This window comes from Canis lupus, chromosome 19 (assembly GCF_048164855.1).
Source record: "Canis lupus baileyi chromosome 19, mCanLup2.hap1, whole genome shotgun sequence".
Taxonomy (NCBI): Eukaryota; Metazoa; Chordata; class Mammalia; order Carnivora; family Canidae; genus Canis; species Canis lupus.
In genome coordinates, this window is record NC_132856.1 from 53,551,456 (window position 1) to 53,573,984 (window position 22,529).

At 43.7% G+C, this 22,529-nt stretch overlaps 1 protein-coding gene across 2 annotated transcripts; it reads left to right on the forward strand.

Moving 5' to 3' along the window:
- The first annotated feature begins 1,398 nt into the window (after window positions 1-1,398).
- LOC140610888 (uncharacterized) lies at window positions 1,399-22,058 on the forward strand. Of its 2 annotated transcripts, XM_072787423.1 has the most exons (9): window positions 1,399-1,682; window positions 2,936-3,042; window positions 7,655-7,762; window positions 8,466-8,562; window positions 9,286-9,374; window positions 9,975-10,101; window positions 17,498-17,593; window positions 18,259-18,341; window positions 18,838-22,058. In XM_072787423.1, the coding sequence occupies exons 4-9, from the start codon at window positions 8,532-8,534 to the stop codon at window positions 19,618-19,620; spliced, it is 1,209 nt and encodes a 402-aa protein (XP_072643524.1). In that variant the 5' UTR covers window positions 1,399-1,682; window positions 2,936-3,042; window positions 7,655-7,762; window positions 8,466-8,531; the 3' UTR covers window positions 19,621-22,058. The 2 variants fall into 2 exon arrangements, with proteins under 2 accessions (XP_072643524.1, XP_072643523.1); XM_072787422.1 differs by lacking the exon at window positions 7,655-7,762.
- The last annotated feature ends 471 nt before the right edge of the window (window positions 22,059-22,529 follow it).

Here is a 22,529-nt window from a genome sequence, read left to right on the forward strand (position 1 = left end):
TAAGTTGTAACTCTGTATTTCTAAATTAGCTCCTTGTAGAGCGTTTTCATTTTTCAGCTTTTGACTTTTTCTAATAACTTCTCTGGAAAAAAAAAATGGCATGCAGTTCTCTTACATATCTTAAAACATAATTCCCCTTGGGCAATGTAATTATTTAACGAATTAGGATAAACCAAAATTCTATGTCTATTTTATTACATAAATGTTTAGCACTTTGTGACATGTGAATCTTATCCGTTGATATGCCATGTAGAATATTATGAACAAAATTTCTTTCTCGTTTTTTTTTGACTCTTTAAATGGTAAAATTCTTTTTTTGCCCCCTATCAATCCATTGCTGTTTTTTTCCCTCTCCACCAGAAATGTAAAGGTCTTTTCAGTAGATCCAGAAGCATGGGACAGTCTATCAGTTTCAGTTGTTGCCTGGGGACATCCCTCCTGGGCTTGAGCAAATACGGATGCATACATATACACCTATACCTAAAAGGATAGAGGAGGAAAGGATGTTTATCCCTGGGCAAAGGACTGGGAGACACTGCTGGGAGTGAGGATATTTTGCTGACTTTGTATCGCTTTCTAAAGTTTTCCTATATATGTATCTATAACCTAGTAGCCTCCCCGTCCCCGCGAAATTCTTAAAATAGCGTTAGATCTCTAAGACAAGTTGTAGAGGAATGTGCATATATAATCCCGTTTTTAAAGAAATTAAGACAGCAAACATGCACACACACACAAAAAAAAAAGCCCTAAATAGGGGCACGTCGTTCAATAGGGTTGCGCGGTGCTGCGGGAACGTGGAGAAAGGACTGCAGGAAAGTCGTTCCTGGCGCACGCGGCGGCTGAGTGCAGCCACGGAAAGCCCCGCCCCCGGCCCCGCCCCCGGAGCCGGTTTCTTCCCTCCGTCCCGCCCGCCGAGCCTGTTCCGGCCACTCCCCTACCGCGGGAATTAGTCTCCGCCCACCCCCCCGCCCCCTGGCCACGACCCCGCCCGCCGCCCCGCCCCCGAGCTCGTTCCTGCCTACCGCCCCGCCCCCTGGCCATGACCCCGCCCACCGCCCCGCCCCCTGGCCACGACCCCGCCCACCGCCCCGCCCCCGAGCTCGTTCCTGCCTACCGCCCCGCCCCCTGGCCATGACCCCGCCCACCGCCCCGCCCCCTGAGCTCGTTTCCGCCCGCCGCCTCGCTGTTCCCGCCCACCGCCCCGCCCCCTGGCCACGACCCCGCCCACAGCCCCGCCCCCGAGCTCGTTCCCGCCCGCCGCCCCGCCCCTTACCACGACCCCGCCCACCGCCCCGCCCCCTGAGCTCGTTTCCGCCCGCCGCCTCGCTGTTCCCGCCCACCGCCCCGCCCCCTGGCCACGACCCCGCCCACAGCCCCGCCACCGGAGCTGGTCTCCGTCCCTGGTGCTGACGCAGCCCGGAGCCCCGGGACCCTCAATAATTGAGCCGGGAAATCCCCCGCCGAAGGCTGGGGTGCGCGGCGGTCGCCCCTGCCCGCACCCCCCCCACCCCGGGGCCCCTAAACGTCCTTCTCCGCGGCAGCTCCACAGAGACCGGAACTGGGGCGCGAGGCGGCCCGCCCGAGACCGGAAGCGGAAGCGTGGGGCGGTGCCGCGGAGGGAGCCTCGGGTGGTTTGCTGCGTGGGGTGTGCGGTCTCCTTCGCGCGTGACCGGCTTCACGTGGTATGTTTGGTCTCCCGGGGGAAGGGCCGAACTCGGTGCGCGGCGGGCAGTCCGGGGCTTCCGGCGGGCGCCCAGGGAGGGGCCCGGGCCGCGGGCGTTCGCGGTCGCGGGCTGTGGCGTCCCCGCGCCCCTGCGTCCCTAGCCGGAGCCCCGCAGACCCCCCCTGGGCTGTTTCCGCAGGTCGGTCCCAAGCGGCTGATCCTCCCAGCTCCGGACGCCACTGGCCGCGCTCTGAGGGCTGATTTCGCGCACACACACGCACCCCGGGGACTTTGAGCAACGTCAGGAGGCATTGTTTTGGGTGTACAAATAGGGGTGTGGGGAGGCGCAACCAGCATCTCGGGGGTGGAGGCCACGGGATGCTGCTCAGCACCCCACCCCCGCCCCACCCCCCACGGCGATGCATTATCAGTAATGCAGGGGTCCAGCAATCCTGCTGTCGGGCTGCAAAATCTCTGAAGTCCTGAGTCAGCCGTGGAAATCTAAAGTCAGCCGAGTCACTTACGGGCCCCCTAAGTGACAAGCCGCTGTTTATTTAAATAAAGTGTCTGGAGTCGGCAGGGCGCCTGCGTGGCTCAGTTGGTTAAGCTTCCGACTCTTGGTTTCCCCCCAGGTCACCCTCTGGGGGGGTCCTGGGATCCGTCCGCCTTCAGGCTCCTTGCTCAGAACGGAGTCTGCTTGAGGTTCTTTCCCTCTCCCTCCCCTTCAGTTCTTCCCTCCATCCCCACCCTCCGCGCGCGCTCTCTCTCTCTCTCTCTCTAAAGTAAATAAATCTTTAAAAAATAAAATTTGGGGACAGCCCCGGGTGGCTCAGCGGTTTAGCGCCGCCTTCGGCCCAGGGTGTGTGATCCTGGAGACCCGGGATCGAGTCCCGCATCCGGCTCCCTGCATGGCGCCTCCTTCCCCCTCTGCCTGTGTCTCTGCCTCTCTCTCTCTCTGTCTCCCATGAATAAATAAATGAAATATTAAAAATAAATAGATAAAAATTTGAAAAAAGTGTATGTAGTCACCATAAAAATCTTTATCCAGCCAGATGAGTTGAGCAAGTCAAATGCACGCACAGTATGACACGGCTTTCTCCCACTTAGGGTGTAGATGGCTGGATGGGAATCAGGTAAATCCAATTTACGCTTTAAGTAAATGAAAAACAAACAAAAAAGGATGGGTGGATGGTCTTTCTGTCTGAGAACTATATTACTCCCTGTAAAAAGGCCTCAAAAGCAATCTTTGTGCCTTTTTTTTTTTTTTTCTAGACAGGAAAAGCATCTCTCGAGCTCCAGTTTGTGTTAAAACCCGCTTCAGGGCCCACCAGCCTCAAAGTCCACCATCCTCACTGATCCGTGGATTTCGGTGTGACCAGGTGAGTACTTGCAACAGGTTCCAGCAGCTTCCACTGTTCAAAGGAGCTGTTAATGGGCTTTCCTGTGCTCAGGTGGTAATCACAAGAAGCCCCTAAGAGCGAGGGTATCTTAAGAAAAATTATTTGTATGTTTGATAGATTATGTTCAAAGGAAGGGATACTAAGGCGGGTGTGGTTATATGTGTGGAAATAAGGCAGTAAATACAGTTATATGCAAATAAGTACACATTAAACAAATATGTAAATAACTAAATGTGTGTTATTTAGTTATTTAGTTATTTAGTTAGCTATGGAAAGACAGATTTTCTTGCATTCCATAATACTAAAAATTTCAGGATTTTATAAATAAGCATAAATATATGAAATTTTTACATATATGTAGTATTACAAGTCATCCCACTAAAGATTAGCAGGACTACTCAGCAACATTCCTCAGGCCCATTCGATTTGACTTCTAAGCCCTGTAAATCCTCCACAAAGATTCAAAATATATGGACATCTGTGGGGGAAAAAAAATGCTTTTAACTTCTTTCTATGAATAATAGAAATGTAAAATTGAATGGCCCAGCCACCAGATGCATGTTGAAGAAGTAGATTTTTTTTTCTTAATAAGATTTAAGATTATTTAGAGGAATATCCAGCAACAGCTTAGATTTTGAAGGTTAGGACAGTAGTTTCCACAAAGATTGTCCTTTCTACCTGGTCGTCTGGCAGGAATTAACTTTATTTCTTAAAACTTTTCTGAAATAACAGTCTTATGATTCACATTACAGAAAATCCTGTTAACTATTTAATTGTCGGGTTTTACTAATTACATGTATGTGCCCCTTTTTCATTCTCGCTTTCCTGTAATGTTTTGGAGGGGAATGTTTATCTGTCATGCAATAGATATTTTTTGAGTGCACAGTTTATGGAGATCAACCCTCCTTGTTTATTTGAGACTGAAAGGTTTTCCAGGACACAGAACATTTAGTGTTCAAACCAGGACAGTTCTAAGCAACCAGGATGGCTCATCATCTCCCCGAGCCAGACCCTGGGCCAGATGATAGAGACCAAACAGAGAGAGCCAAACAGACCTTGTTCTGCTGCCATGGAATTTATGTTCTAATAGGAAATTGTGATTTTATTTATTTTTTTTAAAGATTTTACTTATTAGAGAGAAAGCACAGGTGGGGTGAGGGACAAAGGGAGAAGCAGACTCCCCGCTGAGCAGGGAGCCCACTGCGGGGTTCCATCTGAGACTCTGGGACCATGACCTGAGCCGAAGGCAGATGCTTAACCAACTGAGCCACCCAGGCACCCAGGAATTGTGCGCCAAACTGCTGCGCCACCCAGGGATCCCGTGATTTTAAACAACTAATGACGGGAGTGATGTGGGAGCTTGGCAAAGAGCACTCAGTCGAGGGAACAGAGAAGCCTTCTTGAGAACTGATATTTAGCTAGCTGTAGCATTAGCTGGAGCAAGGATATGGGATTACTTTCAGGAGAGCATATCAGGCAAAGGGAACCACATGAAGACAACCCCCAAAGCAGGAGAGAGCCTTGTATGCTCCAGAAACTGGGAAGACAGGTCCAAATCTAAGACCTGACCTGGTCCAGCCTGCCCTGCTCTGGGCTGGCTCACACCCCTGCCCCCAACTTGGTTGTCTCAGCTCAGCCATTACTATCTTCCCAGTTCCTGGGAGCCCTGTAACTCCTCAGCTCAGTGACTAGAATCTTCCTAACTGTAAATTGGGTCCCTGGTGGGGAGAAAGGAGACATCCTCCACCTCCACAGCAGTTGTCTGGGTCTCCTGGACTCACTCCAAGCCTCAGGGAAAGTTGGAGGTGAGAGGCAGCATTCATTTCCTGTGGCTACTGTAACAAATTTGCAGAGACTCAGTGGCTTAAAGCAACACAGACTTCTTTTCCTGCCATTCTGGAGGGAGAAATCCTAAATGGGTCAACAGGGCCACATTCCTTCTGGAGGCTCTAGGGGAGACTCCTTTTCCTTGTATTTTCCACCTTGTGGAGGCCACCTGCGTTCCAGTGAGTAGTATCTTCAAGTCTCTCTCTCTCTCTCTCTCTGACTCCTGCTTCCATTATCACAGCTCCTTCTCTGACCCTGACCTTCTTACCTCCCTCTTGTAAAGACTCTTGTGATGACATTGTGCTCACCTGGATAATCCTGGATACTCTCATCTCAGGAGCCTTACCTTAATCACAGCCACACAGTCCCTTTTGTATGGAAGCTCACATATTCACAGATTCTCAGGAGTAGAATCTGGGTGCCTTTGGGGCAAGGGCGTTAATCTGTCTCCACATAGGCCCAGGAGGCAAAGATGCCCTGCAACTGGTTCCCTCCACCTGGCCCAAACTCTTAATGTCCCAGATCCTCCTCCCTACTCACACTCAAACCCTTTATTGCTGTTATCTGTTGGGTACAGGGAAGACACTCATAGAGACCTCGAGAAGCTGGTTTTATGGAGGCACCTGGGTGGCTCAGTTGGTTATACATCTGCCTTCAGCTCAGGTCATGATCTCAGGGTCCTGAGTTTGAGTCCTGTGTCAGGCTTCTTGCTCAGCAGGGAGTCTGCTTCTCACTCTCCCTCTGTGGTCTCTCTCTCTCTCTCAAATACATAAATAAAACCTTAAAAAAAAAAAAAAACTGGTTTTAAGGAGTTGTTCCCTAACTCCAGGGAAAGGAGGCATTCATTCCCTTTTTATAAAAAAGGAAACATTCCATAGATACTGCTCTGAACCTTCATTTTTTTTTTCACCTGAATTTATTGAAGATAATCTCTATCAATACCTAGAGGTCCTCCTTTCTTTTTTGGCTGTATGTTTCTTCATTCTTTATTTTCTTTAAAGATTTTATTTATTCATGAGAGACACAGAGAGAGGGCAAACACATAGGCAGAGGGAGAAGCAGGCTCCCTGCAAGGAGCCTGATACGGGACTCAATCCTAGGAGCCTGGGAACATGCCCTGAGCCAAAGACAGATGGTCAACCACTGAGCCACCCAGGCATCCCATGTTTCTTCATTTTGTGGATATTCCCTAATTTATTGAGCTAATTTCCTATTGATGATCCGTTGTATTGTTTCCAGTCCTTTGATATTATAAGTAAGGCCGAGGTGAATCATAGCACCCTTGCCAGTTAGTATTTGTGTATCCTCAAGATGGGCTCCTAGAAGTGTGATTGGCAGGGAAAGTGTAAGTGTTGCATTTTGCTTGAAATTGGCAATTTTCCTTCCATAGAAATTGTGCCCCAGAAGTATATGAGAGTAGCCTTTACCAACAGCTTGCGCAGAGATGTGGTCCACCAGGTCTTTGTTGATCTGACAGGTAAAAAATGGTATCAGTGTAGTTGCAGTGTGTGTCTCTGTTATTAAGAATAAGATCAGGGGATGCCTGGATGGCTCAGTGATTTAGTGCCTCCCTTCGGCCCAGGGCATGATCCTGGAGTCCCAGGATCTAGTCCTGCATCAGGCTCCCTGCATGGAGCCTGCTTCTCCCTCTGCCTGTGTCTCTGCCTCTCTCTCTGTGTGTGTCTCTCATGAATAAATAAAATCTTTAAAAAAAACAAAAAAAAAGAATAAGATCACTGTGATTCTATCGAGGGTGGTGTCCTTGAAATGGTAATGATAGAAACCAGACTGTCCTGGGTTGAGGAGGGTGTGGAATATGAGGAAATGAGATAGAGAGTAAGACACTTGGCCTGTGGTCAGAGAGAGAGGCTGGCCAGTAACAGAAAGAAAACTGCCCTTAAGATAGATTTATTTCACTGCTGAAAACCACTGCATCAGGTTTAAATGGTGTAGGAAAGGATCCAGTAGAGTGGGAGAGCTGGGAGGAAGGGCAGGCAGGAGGCAGTGGGTTGTGTGCAGCCCCTAAAGCAGCAGGTGGACCGGAGCACGGAGCAGAGCCCAAGAGCTGGGCCTTCTGCAGAAGGGGACATGGCTCTGGGTCTGTAACAGGAGGGAGGGCGGAAACCATGGTGCACGTGGCCATTTGGGCAGCAACGCAGGCAGGTAGATTCATTCTCAGGAAGGTTACTTTGAGAAGTAGGAGGCAGGACCATCTGCCCAAAGTAAGGGTGTGTTTGTTTTCTGTTACCACCTAACAGATTGTCCCAAAAATCAGTGACCGAAAACCGTAACAATCATGTGTTATCTCTCATGGTTTCTGTGGTTCAGGAATTCAGGGCAGCTTAGCTAGAAGGTTCTGGCTCAAGGACTTTCATGAGTTCCTAGCAGGGTATCAACTGGGGCTGCAGTGATGTGTGGCCTTGGCTGGTGCTGAGGGTTCATAGCCAAGGCCTTTCACTCCCAGGCCGGCCCTGTTGGCGCTGCTGTTGGAGGGAGGCCTTGGTTCTTCTCCCAGAAAGTCTCTCCATGGGGCTGCTCGAGTTCCTTGCAGCGTGGCTAGCACCCAGCCTTGGAAGTCACCTCCAAGGTAGTCTTGTCTGGCAGGTCAGTCTGATGCAGGCGGGTGTGGACACCAGGAGGCCTGGGTCATCGAGGGCCATTTAGGAAGCTGGTTAATGTGGAGGGAGTGGGGAGGGTGTGTGAGGTGTAAAGAGATTCGAGCAGGTGGGTATGGAGCCACCCTGACTTACAGGATACCCTGCAGGGTCAGGGGCTTTTTGAGCGATGGTGACCGCGTTTCCCTAGAAGTGGCAGCGTTACAGCCCTGGTGCCGGCGGAGGATGGGAGTCCTGCCTAGTTGGAGTTCTTCTGGGTGAGCGTGAAGGTGGGGCATATAGATGAGGAAATGCGTACGTGAAGGGTCATGAAATCCAAGGTGGGGAAGCGTGAAGTGAGAACAGGGAGCACTGGGGAAGCAGGAGAGCAGCTGGATGGGTCCTCTGTGTGGTGAAGGAGATGCTGAGTGAGCAAGGATGTAGTTTAGGAGGCTGGGTTCAGAGACATTTCTGAGCGGTTGTTCTAGATGGTAAAATAGTGTCAGGTGATGACGAGGTCTAGGGTGATGCGGATGGAAGGTGCAGCCAAGGTGGATGGGAACAAACGTGACACAGTGAGGTCATCCTCACGAGCTCTGACATCATCCAAGGGTGCTGGGACCAGAGGTTGAAGGACTCAGGGCAGGCAGGTGCCAGCGACCCCGGTTGGTAAAGGGTTGTGCTTGGGAATGTGTGACAACCACCTGGATGGGAGGAAGGTGCCCTGGGACCCAGTGAAGCTGGGGACTTGAGTGGGGTGGGACAGGCATGTGCTGGTCGTACTGGTCAGGACAGAAGAGGACAGGTTATGCCTTCACGTGCCCTGCGCCCATCACCTGCCAAGCAAAGTGAAGACGCAGGACTAGAGAGCCCACTTGCATTTTGAAGGAGGACATGGCGGGCAGGCTGAGGCAGGTTCTTCCTCAGCAGCCGGGAGAGGGAGAGAGACTGGGAAGGCTTCCTGTTTCCCGTTTCTTCCAGAGCCTGGCCTGCGTGCACTGTGGGGACAAGAGCACGAGCATCCAGGTTCTCTGTCTGAGTCACAGGATGGCGGCCATGGTTCTGTCTCCCACCTGCGGTAAGTTGGGGGGCCCCCAGAGCCGCGGTGTTAAAGGCCCCTGCACCACAGAGCAGGAAAGGAGGGGCTGAGTGGTGAGGCAGGAGTAGAGGCCCGAATGTCCGGGGTCCCTGGGACTCCAGGTGGTTCTTGGGATTTGGGGGTTTGGGGATTTGAGCATCCGTGGGGGTGTCACCTGTGTGGTGAATGTGGGAGAGCCTTTGAATTGTACCTTTCATTCTTTCTATAAACTTGATAAAGTAGGGATCCCTGGGTGGCACAGTGGTTTAGCGCCTGCCTTTGGCCCAGGGCGCGATCCTGGAGACCAGGGATCGAATCCCACGTCGGGCTCCTGGTACATGGAGCCTGCTTCTCCCTCTGCCTATGTCTCTGCCTCTCTCTCTGTGACTATCATAAAAAAAAAAAAAAAAGAAAAAAAAAAAACAACTTGGTAAAGTAACAGTGCTGTCCCTTGAACTTCAATTTCCTCATCTGTGAAATGGGAATAATAATGTCTTCCTCCAGGGCAGGAAGAGCCTTGGGCCTATTTTCTGGCCCTGGTGAGACAGGGCTGTGCCCTCGTGTCCTGTGAAAGCTGTGTGTGTGTGTGTGTGTGTGTGTGTGTGTGTGTGTGTGTGTGTTGGGGTATGGCCAGTTACAACTAAGTGGGGGAAGCCTCCAAACTGGTGAGTGCTAGAGTATAGAGCAATCCTAGATTCTTCTGACCCATTTCTTCTTCTCCAGCTCAGCCTTCCCTGTACTCGGCCTCCCCTCAGAGAGGATGCGCAGAGGGGGAAGGGTTGGTTCATGGCTTCCTGACAGGCTGGTTACCGGTGAGTCACATACTCTTTTTTTCCGAATCATTATTCCTCTCATCGGCAGTTGGCTTTGTTATCTTTCAGTGACTCAGAGCCCCACAGCCGAACCAGGTCTCAGACAGCCCAGGGTCTGAGGACGTCTGATAGGGGGTTAGGGGCTGCCGCACGAACGTCAATGTTTGTCAGCATTTTTTACATTTTCATAGTTTCCTCTAGGGTCGCTGTCTACATCGTGCTCTGCTGAGAGTTTTAAGGGGAAGGTAAACTTAAGTGTCCTAGAGTCAAGTAATTGATGATGGCTGTTGGGAAATCACTCATTCACTTACCAAGTATTTCTCTGACATCTACCATGACCCGATCTTATGCTCAACCCTGAGATTGAGGGATAAGACTGCAGTTTCACAGTCTCACTGGAATAAGAGAATCACCTACGTGTTAGAGGTACGTTTAGCCTTAGGAGTGGGAGTAGGTTGACAGGAGAGGAGCACTGCAGGCTGAGCTCAGAACCGCACCCATGCATCCTGTGCTTTGGGTTCCCTGTTTCAATCTTGTCATCCTCCTGTTAACTTGGTGGGGGTGGTCCTTGGCTAAGCCATGATGTTTGTGACCGCTCAGGACTTGGTGACCTTCGAGGATGTGGCGGTGGAGTTCAGCCAGGAGGAGTGGGCCCTGCTGGACCCTTCTCAGAGAACACTGTACAGAGATGTGATGCGGGAAAACTGCAGGAACCTGGCATCTCTAGGTAAGCCTGACCGCAGCCCTGCATTTATTTCATGATGCAGGTGACAAAGATAACATGATGCAGGTCCTCTTTTTTTTGTTTGTTTAAGATTTTATTTATTCATGGGAGGCACAGAGAGAGAGAGAGGCAGAGACATAGGCAGAGGGAGAAGCAGGCTCCCTGTGGGGAGCCCCATGTGAGACTGGATCCCAGGATTCCGGGATCATGACCTGAGCCAAAGGCAGAGGCCCAACCACTGAGCCTCCCAGGTGCCCCTCCCTCCTTTTTTAGTTGACATGACATTCATAAACATGAAATTTACCTCTGTAACTATTTTAAGCTTACAACTCAGTAGCTTTCCATACAGCCGGCAGCCCTAACACTATCTAATTAGAGAACATCATCCTCACCCCTCAGCCCTTCCCTATCAAGTGCTCAGTCCCCATTACCTCCCCCCCAACCCCTGCTGGCCACCACTAATTTGCCTTCTGTTTCTATGGATTTGCCTGTGGAGAACATTTAATATCATTGGAATTTTGCATATGTGATTTTTTTGGTCTGGCTTCTTTCAGGCAGCATAATGGGGTTTTTTGTTTTGTCTGTTTTTTAATATTTTATTCAAATTCAGTTTGCCAACATATAATATAACGCTCAGTGCTCATCTCGTCATGCGGGCAGCATAATGTTTAAAAGTCCAGCTGTATCGTTTCATGTACCAGTTCGTTATTCCTCGTTATGACTGAATAGCATACCTTTTTATGGGTCTACCATATTTTTAAAATTCATTCATCGGTTGATAAACATGGGTGGTTTCCACTGACTGGCTGTTACAAACAATGCTACTATGAATATTTGCGTTCAGGTTGTTGTCTGAACATGTTTCCACTTTTGTTGAGTATGTGTCTAGGAGTGGAATGCTGGGTCACATATTACTACGTTGAGCTTTTGGAGGAACTGCCAAACTATTTTCCACAGCCGCTGCACCAGGGTGTGACGGTTCTGATTTCTCCATGTCTTTGCCAACATTTGTTTTTCTGACCATAGCCATCCTTATGGTTATGAAGTGGGATTCCGTTGCTGTTCTGATTTGCATTTCCCTCATGACTAATGACCTTGAGCACTTTTTCACGTACCAGTGGGCTGTTTGCAGATCTTCTGTGGAGTCCTTCACCCAGTTTGAAATTTGGTTGTTTATCTTTTGTTCTTGGATTATAAAAATATATTCTATATTGTGAATACTGGTCCCTTATCCACAATATGATTTGGAAATAATTTCTCCCATTTTGTGATGTATTTTCATTTTCTTATGTCCTTTAACATATGAAAGTTTTAATTTTTTTAAAAGATTTATTTATTTGAGAGCGAGAGAGAGAGAGAGAGAGGGCATAAGTGGGGGGTGGGGGAGAGGGAGAAGCAGGCTCCCCTCTGAGCAGGAAAGTCTGATGTGAGGCTCCAACCCAGGACCCTGAGATCATGAGCTGAGCCAAAGGCAGGTGCTTAATCAGCTGAGCCACCAAAGCACCCCAAGTCTTATTTTTTTTAAGTTTTGATTTAAATTCCAGTTAGTTAACATACAGTGTTAGATTAGCTTCAGGTGTACAATACAGTGATTCAGCAGGTGTACAATACAGTGATTCAGCACTTCCGTACATCACCCGGTGTTCATCACAAGTGCCCTCCTTAATCTCTACACCTACTTAACCCAGCCATCACCCACCTCCCCTCTGGTAACCATCTGTTTGTTCTCTATAGTTAAGAGTCGATTTCTTGGTTTGTGTGTGTCTCTTCCCCCCACCCCTTTCCTCATTTGTTTTGTTTCTTAAATTCCACATATGAGTGAAATCCTGTTTTTCCAAACAAGACATCTGGATAGCCAACAGACACATGAAAAGATGCTCACCATGACTCAATATCAAGGAAATTCATATCAAAACTACAGTGAGAAAAAAAAAAAAAAAAAAAAAAAAACTACAGTGAGAGATATCACCCCAGAGCTGTCAGAGTGGCCAAAATCAACAACACAAGAAACAACAGGTGTTGGTGAGGATGTGGAGAAAGGGGAGCCCTCTCGCACTATTGGTAGGAATGCAAACTAGTGCAGCCACTGTGGACAACAATATGGAGGTTCCTCAAAAAGTTAAAAATAGAACTACCCTATGACTCAGCAGTTGCATTCCTAAGTATCCAAAGAATACAAAAATATTGATTTGAAGGGGCACATGCACCCTGATATTCATAGCACCGCTATCAACAATGGCCAAATTATGGAAAAAGCCCAAAGTCCATCAACTGATGAATGGACAAAGAAGATGTGGTGTATGTATACAATGGAATATTACTCAGCCATACAAGAGAATGAATCTTGCCATTTGCAATGACGTGGATGAAACTAGAGAGTTTTGTGCTAAGCGAAATAAGCCAGTCACGGAAAGTTTTAATTTTGATAAAGTTTTTATTTTGATGGATAACTATCGTTTTTCTTTTTTTTGCTGTTCCTTTGGTATCATACCTAAGAAGTTATCGCCAAACCCACCAAAGCTTTGAACTTTAATCCCTGTTTTCTTCCAGGAATTTTTCTAGTTTCTCTTCAATTAGGTCTTTGGTCCTTTGCCCATTAATTTTCAGTATAGCTTAGAGAAAGTGCCAGTTTCATTTTTTTTTTTTTGCTTGTGTTTACCTAGTTGCCCAGCATTTCTGTAGGAGACTTTTCTTTCCCCCTTGAATTATTTGTACTCCCTTGTCAAAAATTGACCACCCTTGGGAGTTTACGTTCACTCAGTCCCATTCCATGGATCTTTACACCTCTCCTTATACCAGGACTGCAGAATGTCCATTACTCTTGCTTTGAAATAAGTTTTGGTGTCAGGGAGTGTGAGAATTCCTATTTTGTTTCTTTTCAAGAGTGTTTTGTCTATTTGGGATCCTTTGCAAGTTCATGTGAGTTTTAGGCTTCGTTTGACCATTTGTACAAATAAAAGCTGTTGGAATTTTGGTAATGATTGCACTGAATCTGTAGATCACTGTGGTGAGTGTTGTCATCCTAACAATATGAAGTTTTCCAATACACATCTTTGTGTTACTAATTTTTTATTTGATTCTGTTATACTCAGAAAATACTTTGTACGATTTCACTGTTTTAAAATTTATTCAGACTTGTTTTATGGCCTCACATATGGTCTGACTGTTCTGGAGAATGTTCCACATGCACTTAAGATGAATGTGTCTTCAGTTGTGGAGCAGAGTATTTTATATGTCTGTTAGGTCTAATTAATTTGTAAGATTGTTTAAGTCCTCTATTTCCTTATTAACCTCCTAACTAGTTATTCTACCCATTGCCAAAGTGGGGTGTTTGCAACAAAGTTTGGAACTATTGTAGAATTTCCTATTTCTCCTTTCAATTCTATCAGCTTGAAATTTAATATGTAGAATTCTGTTGTTACTGTCTGTAATGGTTACATCTTCTGGATGAGTTGACCTTTTTTAAGAAATTTTTTAAATTTATTCATGAGACACACACACACACACATACACACACAGGCAGAGACACAAGCAGAGGGAGAAACAAGCTCCATGCAGAGAGCCTGACATGGGACTCGATCCCGGGTCTCCAGGATCAGGCCCTGGGCTGAAGGTGGCACTAAACCCTTGAGCCACCCGGGCTGCCCTGAATTGACCTTTTTATCATGAAATAATTTTTTGTGTGTGTTGTAATAGTTTTTGTCTTAAAGTCTATTTTGCCTGAAATTAACATAGCTACATTCTCTTTTGGCTGCTCCTTGCATGGAATATATTTTTCTATCTGCTGACTTTCAGCCCCTTAGTGTATTTAGATACAAATTGAGTCTCTTATAGATAGCATATAATGGAATATTTTTAATCTATTCTGCCAAAATCTGCCTTTTAATTGGACAGGTTAATCCATTTACATTTAAGGTAATTACTATTAAAGATTCATGTAGGTAGGCCATTTTGTTATTTTCAACATGTCTTACACCATTTTTGTTCCTCAGTTCTTTCATTGTTATTTTTGTGTTAGATGTTTTATAGGGGACCACTTTGATTCTCTCTCATTTCTTTTTGGTTTTTGGTTATTTTTTTAAATGGTTGTCCTAGGGATTACAATTAACATTTTAACTTATAGCAGTCTATTTTGATTTAATTACCAACCATGTTTCAATAGCATACCAAGTTTTTGCTCTTGTATAGGTGCACATACACCACCCCCTTTATATTGCCTTTTCACAAATTATATCTTTTTACTTTCTATGCCCATTAACATAGATTCATAATTACCAGTTTGGACATTTCTCTTTGAAATTATATAAGAAAAAAAAGAATTTCAAATCATAAATTTGAGTTAAAACCAAAAATAAAGAGCCAATTATTATTGCCCTATGTATTTCCATTTATCGGGTTCTTTGTTTCTTTGTGTGGATTTGAGTTGATATCTATTATCCTTTCATTTCAGCCTGAAAGCCTCCCATTAGCATTTCTTGTAGGGTAGATGTGCTAGTGATCTCTGTGTCTCTCAGTTTAGCCTACTTGAGGTTTCTTAAGCTTCTTGGTTGTATACATTTGTGTCTTTCATCAGTTTTTGGAAGTTTTTGGCCATTATTTCTTCAAATATTCTTTCTACCTCATTCTCTTCTCCACTTCAGGAACTCCCATGATATGTATGTTGGTATGTTTGATGGTATCCTATAGATTTTTAGGGTTCTGTTCCTATTTCTTTCATTCTTTTTTTTTCTATTCTTCCGATGAGATAGTATAAATGCTTATAGATTCTTTCTTCTGCCCGCTTATATCTGCTGTTGGACACATCCTCCAAATTTTACATTTTACATTTTACATTTCAGTTTTTTACTTTTCAATTCCGAAATTTTTTACTTGTGTTTGCAATTTCTATCTCTTTAACATGTGTTCTATTTCATGAGAATTCATCCTTAAGGTTTCCTTTATTCTTTATATGGCTTTCTTTTTGTCTTTGACCATACTTAAAATAGTTGATTTAAATTCTTTGACTAGTAAGCCTGATGTTTGGGCTTCCTCAGGGAGGAATTTTTTTTCCTGTGATGGGCCACACATTTGTTTTTTGCTTGCCTCAAAATCTTGTTGAAAACTGGATATTTGGAACATTGTTATATGGCAATTCTGGAATCAGATTTTTCCCTATCACTAAAATTTTTTTTGTTACTTGTATGTTGTTAAATGATACTCCTGAACTAATTTTGTAATGTCTGTATTTCTCACATGTGGTCCCTAAAGGCTGTTTTGTTAATTTCATGGCTAGCTAGTAGTTTGTCAGAGATTAAAAACCTGTAGTCTCTGCAGATGTGTTCTGCATGTGTGTATAGGGCATACCTGCAAAATCAGCAGGTGGTTTACAACTCAGCCATAATCTTCACTTTCTGCTTGTGCAGGACTTGAAGGTCAGCCAAAGCTGAGGACTTAGCACTGTTTCAAGTCTTTTCTGAGCATGTGACCAATCCTGGATTTCTAGATTTAAAGAAATAGGAGGGAAAAACATTTTTAAAAGATTTTATTTATCTGAGGGAAGAGAGATCATGAGTAGAGGGGAAGGGTAGAGGAAGAAGTAGATTCCCTACTAAGCAGGGAGTCCCAATGTGGGACTTGATCCCAGGACCCTGGGATCAAACCCTGAACCAAAGGCAGACACTTAACTGACTGAGCCACCCAGGCACCTTAGGAAGGAAATTTTTAAAAATTTACCCAAACAGATTTACCCCAAAGATATAAATGCAGTGAAATGCCAGGACACCTGCACCCCGATATTTATAGCAGCAATGTCCACAATAGCCAAACTGTGGAAGGAGCCTCGGTGTCCATCGAAAGATGAATGGATAAAGAAGATGTGGTTTATGTATACAATGGAATATTCCTCAGCCATTAGAAACGACAAATACCCACCATTTGCTTCGACGTGGATGGAACTGGAGGGTATTATGTTGAGTGAAATAAGTCAATCGGAGAAGGACAAACATTATATGGTCTCATTCATTTGGGAAATATAAAAAAAAGTGAAAGGGAATAAAGGGGAGAGGAGAAAAAATGGGAAATACCAGAAAGAGAGACAGAACATGAGAGACTCCTAACTCTGGGAAATGAACTAGGGGTGGTGGAAGGGGAGGTGGGCGGGGGGTGGGGGTGACTGGGTGACAGGCACTGAGGGGGGCACTTGATGGGATGAGCACTGAGTGGTATTCTATATGTTGGCAAATTGAACACCAATAAAAAATAAATTTATAAAAAAACATTTATAAAAAAAAATTTCCCCAAACATCTTATTCCACACTTTTCCTCCCAAGTTTCTTGGCTAGTCTTTTGTTTTCTGGGCTATTTCATATGCCCCTGGTGGCAGTGGCTAGTATATTTGCCTTTAAATGTGTTCAGCATGTGCCCACTGAGTAGGCAGCTCAGCCTTTGGAGAGTTTGGAGTTAGATAAATAAAGGCAAGCCCTTTGAGCCAAACCTGCAGAAAGGTCAAAACAAACAACCACAGAACTTGGAGAATAAGGTCCATCCTGCTCCCTCTTGTTCTAGAAATGTGGGCTGTCATCTTCAAGGTCACAACCAAAGCAGGACATAGAGGGTGAGACAAGGATCAGTCAAAATGTCAGCTGGTTGTTGTCTTTGATTAAACATTTTCCAAGTTGCTGTGAACTTTTGTAAGTTTCCAAAGTTCTGATAAAGTTGATTCTGATGGTTTTCCCCAGTTTATTCACCATTTTTGTAAAGTTATAGACTTTTGGTTCAGTTTCCCTCAGTTTTCACTATGATCACTTCACACAAGTCTTTCTGAAGCACTTCTGTGTCCTTGGATCAACACTGTCTTTAGAAATAGTGATGAGGGATCCCTGGGTGGCACAGCGGTTTGGCGCCTGCCTTTGGCCCAGGGCGCGATCCTGGAGACCCAGGATCGAATCCCACGTCAGGCTCCGGGTGCATGGAGCCTGCTTCTCCCTCTGCCTGTGTCTCTGCCTCTCTCTCTCTCTCTGTGACTATCATAAATAAATAAAAATTAAAAAAAAAAAGAAAGAAATAGTGATGAGTGAGTCCTCACCCTCATGGAATTTTTTGTCTGATGCCTTCTCTGTGAATGAACAGCTGTTACTTGCCCTGACTTTATATTCTCCATGGTTAAAAGCTTTAGAGCTTCTGAAATATATGTAAACTTGGACATGAACTCTGGGACTGTTTATGTCCTGTCATCTGGACATTGAGTTTGCTTGAATTTTTGCTTCTTGAGAGTTACTATATTCACTAGAGCCTATGCATAGTTACTCCATTGCTGCAAAAGTCCTACTCGATCATCTTCGGAATTGTTGGTTCCAGTTTCATAGGATTACTTGTCACCTGCACAGTCACCCAACATCACGTGTCTTTTCTCTTTGAACAGGATATCATGTTGATAAGCCCAGTCTAATCTCCCAACTGGAGCAAGAAGACAAGGTGATGACAGAGGAGCGGGGAATTCTCCAAGGCACCTGTTCAGGTGAGCACCAGGTAGACAGGTGGATATGCATCTTTTTGAGGAATAGCTCTGGCTGGTGATTTGGAGCATGAGAGTATTACATTTAGGAAATGTCAATCAGGGAAGTTTGTATAGTGTCCTTTTTTCTGACAGAGATGGTCAAGAATTTTGGTATGAGATTCCTTCTGTATGTTTTTTCACTCCTTTTTACCTTTCTATTCAACATCTCAAACATTACCTTGGACTCAGAGTGAGAAAAAAAAGACCTCTTTTCCTTTTTTTTTTTTTTTTTTTTTTTAAATTAAAGTGTAGTTACATGCAGTGTTAAATTAGTTTCAGGTGTACAATGTAGTGACTTGACAAGTTTTAAGTTACACTATGCCCACCATAAGTGTAGCTACCATCTGTCACCATACAATGCTATTATAGTTCTTTACCTTTTTAAATAAATCTCATATGAGCACTTTTTCCAATTCCTTCCTACTTTGCATTCCTGATAATCCCTTCTTCTTTAAATTTCTCAATGGTCTTAATCTTCCTTGAATCACTTTTTAAAAACCTACAATTTTCATATTCCTATCTCTTTCATGGCAAACCTCAAATATGCTGATCCCTCAGAGTCTGCATTTACTCATATGTGCATTTTTTTTCTCCATCAACTTTAATTTCTTTTTATTTTGTTTCAGATTTGGAGACTGTACTTAAAGCCAAATGGTTAACTCCTAAGAAGCATGTATTTAGAAAAGAACATTCTAATGGTATAAAAGCGGTAAGACTAAGATGGCTGATTTCTGGTTTTTCACAGTAGGAGAATAAGTTAGAAAAGTCACAAAGTAAACAGAGTCATTAAAGAAAACTATCATTTATACATGAGGAAATTGTGTCTCTGGAAAGATAATGAAAAGTATGAAAAGTTGTCAATTTGGAGAAAACTATAAATTAGCTCCAAACTTGTTTCCTCACTGGGAGTTTCCACAAGTAAATATTTCTTTAAATGTGACTAAGATATTGACTGCTGAAATATAAAGTGGGCTTAAGTTTATTAGAAGACGCTCTGTGATTATGATGAGGACTTGTGGCAAAGTGTCCATCTTTTTTAACTTCTGAGAGCCCAAACTGCGCAGAAGCCATATACATGAAAATAGCCAAAACATCATTTGTAATAATGTAACAGAATCCCTGGGAAAGAGAGTCCATACACATAAAATTCATTGAATATTAAAAATAGTATAAATTATAGTTATCATTCATCTCTTAACCAACAGGAAAGAAGTCACCTTGGAGTGAAACTCAATGAATGTAACCAGTGCTTTAAAGTCTTCAGCACGAAATCTAACCTCACTCAGCACAAGAGAATTCATACTGGAGAAAAACCCTATGACTGTAATCAGTGTGGGAAATCCTTCAGCAGTAGATCTTACCTGACTATTCATAAGAGGATACATAATGGGGAGAAACCCTATGAATGCAACGACTGTGGGAAAGCCTTCAATGATCCTTCATCCCTTAGACTGCATGTGAGAATTCACACTGGAGAAAAACCCTATGAATGTAATCAATGTTTTCATGTTTTCCGCACTAGTTGTAACCTAAAAAGCCACAAGAGAATTCATACAAGAGAGAATCATCATGAATGTAATCAGTGTGGCAAGGCCTTCAGCACAAGGTCCTCCCTTACTGGGCACAACAGTATTCATACAGGGGAGAAACCTTACGAGTGTCACGATTGTGGGAAAGCCTTTAGGAAGAGCTCGTATCTGACCCAGCATATGAGAACTCATACTGGAGAAAAACCCTATGAGTGTGATCAGTGTGGAAAATCCTTCAGCAGTAGCTTTTCTCTGACTGTGCACAAGAGAATTCATACTGGGGAGAAACCCTATGAATGCAGTAACTGTGGGAAAGCATTTAATAATCTCTCAGCTGTTAAGAAACACGTGAGAACTCACACTGGAGAAAAGCCCTACGAATGTAATCACTGTGGAAAATCTTTCACCACTAACTCTTACCTTTCCGTGCACAAGAGGATTCATAATAGGTGGATATGAGTACAATAACCAGGAAAACATTCGTTGATTTCTCATCCCTCCGGCAACCGATGGTAACTCACTATAGATGTATGCGTTATCTGTTGCTGCATATTTCCCTCCAAAACACTGTGGCTTCAGACAACATACATTTATCTCACAATTTCTGTAGGTCAGGAATTTGGAAATGGCTTAGCTGTGTAGTTCTGGCTTCAGGATCTGTCATGAGGTGAGGTCAAGACGTCAGCTGGAACAACACTCATCTGAGTCTTTACTGCTGAAGAATCTACTTCCAAAATAGCTCACTCACGTGTCTGGCAGCTTAATGCCAGTTGTTGGCAGGGAACCTTCGTTACCTCACTCTCCACAGGGCTAAGTATCTTTATGATGTAGCAGCAGGTTCCTCCCAAAGCATTTGATCTGTGGGAGAACTAAATGCAAAAGCCACATTGACTTTATCAACCTAGCCTCAGAAGGACATATCACTTCTTCCAGACTGTATTGCTCATATAATGTGGGAAGAAATTACACAGGGTATGTATATCAGGAGACAGATTGTAAGAAACCATCTGAGAAGCTTGCCGTGAAATCAGTGGAGAAAAGCCTTTAGCAGACTCTCATTGTATCCTATATGAAGTAGCCTTCAATAACTCATATTAATTCACTCTGGAGAGAAATCTCACATGTGCAAGCTTTGTGGTAAGCTTGTCAGCTCAAACTCACCCCAATGTGCAGAAAAGATTATGTATGGGGAGAAACCTGAGGAATGCAGTAGCTGTAGGAAAGCCTTTATGATATTTCTAGGGAGTCAGGTGATAGTTCACACTATGGAGAAAGCCTTTTCAATATCATCAGAATGCAAAAGCCTTCAGGGACACTCAACCCTTAGAGCACATGTGAGAAACCACTAGAGAGGAATATCTGTAGAAAGAATGTGGAAACCCCTTCAGCACAAGTCTTTGCATTAACTGAGCAAAAGACAGGGAAATATTCTGAATACAATTACTATGGGAAGGCCTTGAATGTTCTCTGAATTTTTAAGAAGCATGAGGATTTCTTCTGGAGAGAAAGTCCTATTGAATGTCATCAGTACTGGAAAGTCATTTTTCCACATTCCTTAGGAAACTGAGAATTCACTGCAAAGACGCTTGTGAATAAAAAGACCAAGGGAATGCCTTTAATAATACCTCCTACATTAGGAAAAATAGGAAGTTTTCTCTGGATGCAAAACTTGTGGGTGTATTAATTTTGAAAAATCTTTCAGTGATTCTTTGTTGATTTATGAGAACTGACTTTGGAGGCAAACCCTGGAAAAGTAATCAGTATGAGGATGCCTCAGCTCTTTACTGAGTGGCCACAAAATAAACTGGGACCAGACATTTATTAATAGTTGAGTGTGGGATTACTTTTACAGTGTCTCATCCTAAGATTGGGCCACTAATTTGTTAGTTTTCAGTCTTTTTGTTTTAGTATAAACACTTATGTCTAGAGCCATACTCTAAAATAAATGTTAAGTTATGTTCCATAGTTTTGTATTTAGTATGTTTGCTATAATTTACTCTTTAAAAATATCAGTACGTAGCATATTCAAAAAAGCATTTCTGAATATCTCCTGAGTGAATTAGTTTATCATAGTGTAAATTAGACTATATTTACTATATACTTTTCCTAGTTTAATGGCATTTTTGTCAGGTAAGTGGAGTTTATGACACTGATTCTTTTTTATCTTTCTACCCTGGTATGGTATTTTGTTTAGCTTCTTTCCCAATGTCCATTCTCCCCTACTTACTTACTTTAAAAATGTTTTCGTTGTTTTTCAAGCTGTCAATGAGCAGGATTGAAAATACTCAATCTCCAAGGCTTCTTTGAAGCCCAGAGGGGTATTGCCTTGCTCTGCTGACCATGAGAAATAGGTAGGAGTCACTAAGGAGAACATCATCTGACTTGTTTGCTTCACCTATATTCTATTCATCTTACCTGTTCTTTCTCTTGAAAGTGGACTCAAGGCAAGAGTTGAAAGAGCTATATTTTGATCATGATGACAAAAACCACAGTGCAGCAAAAAATCACAATGATATGGGCTCCTCCAAAATCTCTGATTGGCAATATCAGCTCTGGACTGCTTGTTCACAGACTTGTCCTTATATGATTAAAAATAACCTCTAACTGGTTGAAGCCAAAGTCATTTTTATTTTTTGGTTTGTTTTTGAGGTGGTATTCTGTTCATGTCCAGCTGAATGCAATATCTAACTAGTCAACCTATTAGTTGGTCACATTTTGTAAGTGTTCATGTTTCTTTGAAAATAATGTATATTCTCTTAAGTTTTAGATGTAGAGTATGTGCCTATTAACTCAAGCTAATTGTGTTTTCAGAGATAGTATGTACATTCAGATTTTTGTCCTCAGACTTATTTAATGATAGCTATGTATTAAAGTCTTATGCTCTGGATATGGATTAACACTTTTTTGCCATTTCTGTCATTTTTTTCTATATATATTTTGACGTATAACTGAGTACATTCAGGATTAGGTTTTTTTTCTTGTGAATTGTTCCTTTTTATGTAGGGGTCATTTTTTATAGTGTTATTTCAATACATTAATAAAGGACTAAACATTTACATAGCCCTTCCTATAGGCAAGGCATTCTTCTGAATGCCTTATGAATATGAATATTAACTTATTGAGTACTCAATATAAGCTTAAGGAAGCATGTACTGTTATTATCCCCATTTTACAGATGAGAAAACGAATGTGGTGTACCTGTAATTTACCTGAGCTCCCTGTCTAGTAAATGGTAGAGCCAAGTTTTGAACCCAGACAGTCTGTGCTCTTAACCACAAATCTATCTATTAAATATATTCTATATGCTAGGCACTGTTTAAGACACTGGTGTTTATAGCAATGAATGAAACTCAAGTTTTGTTATTGAA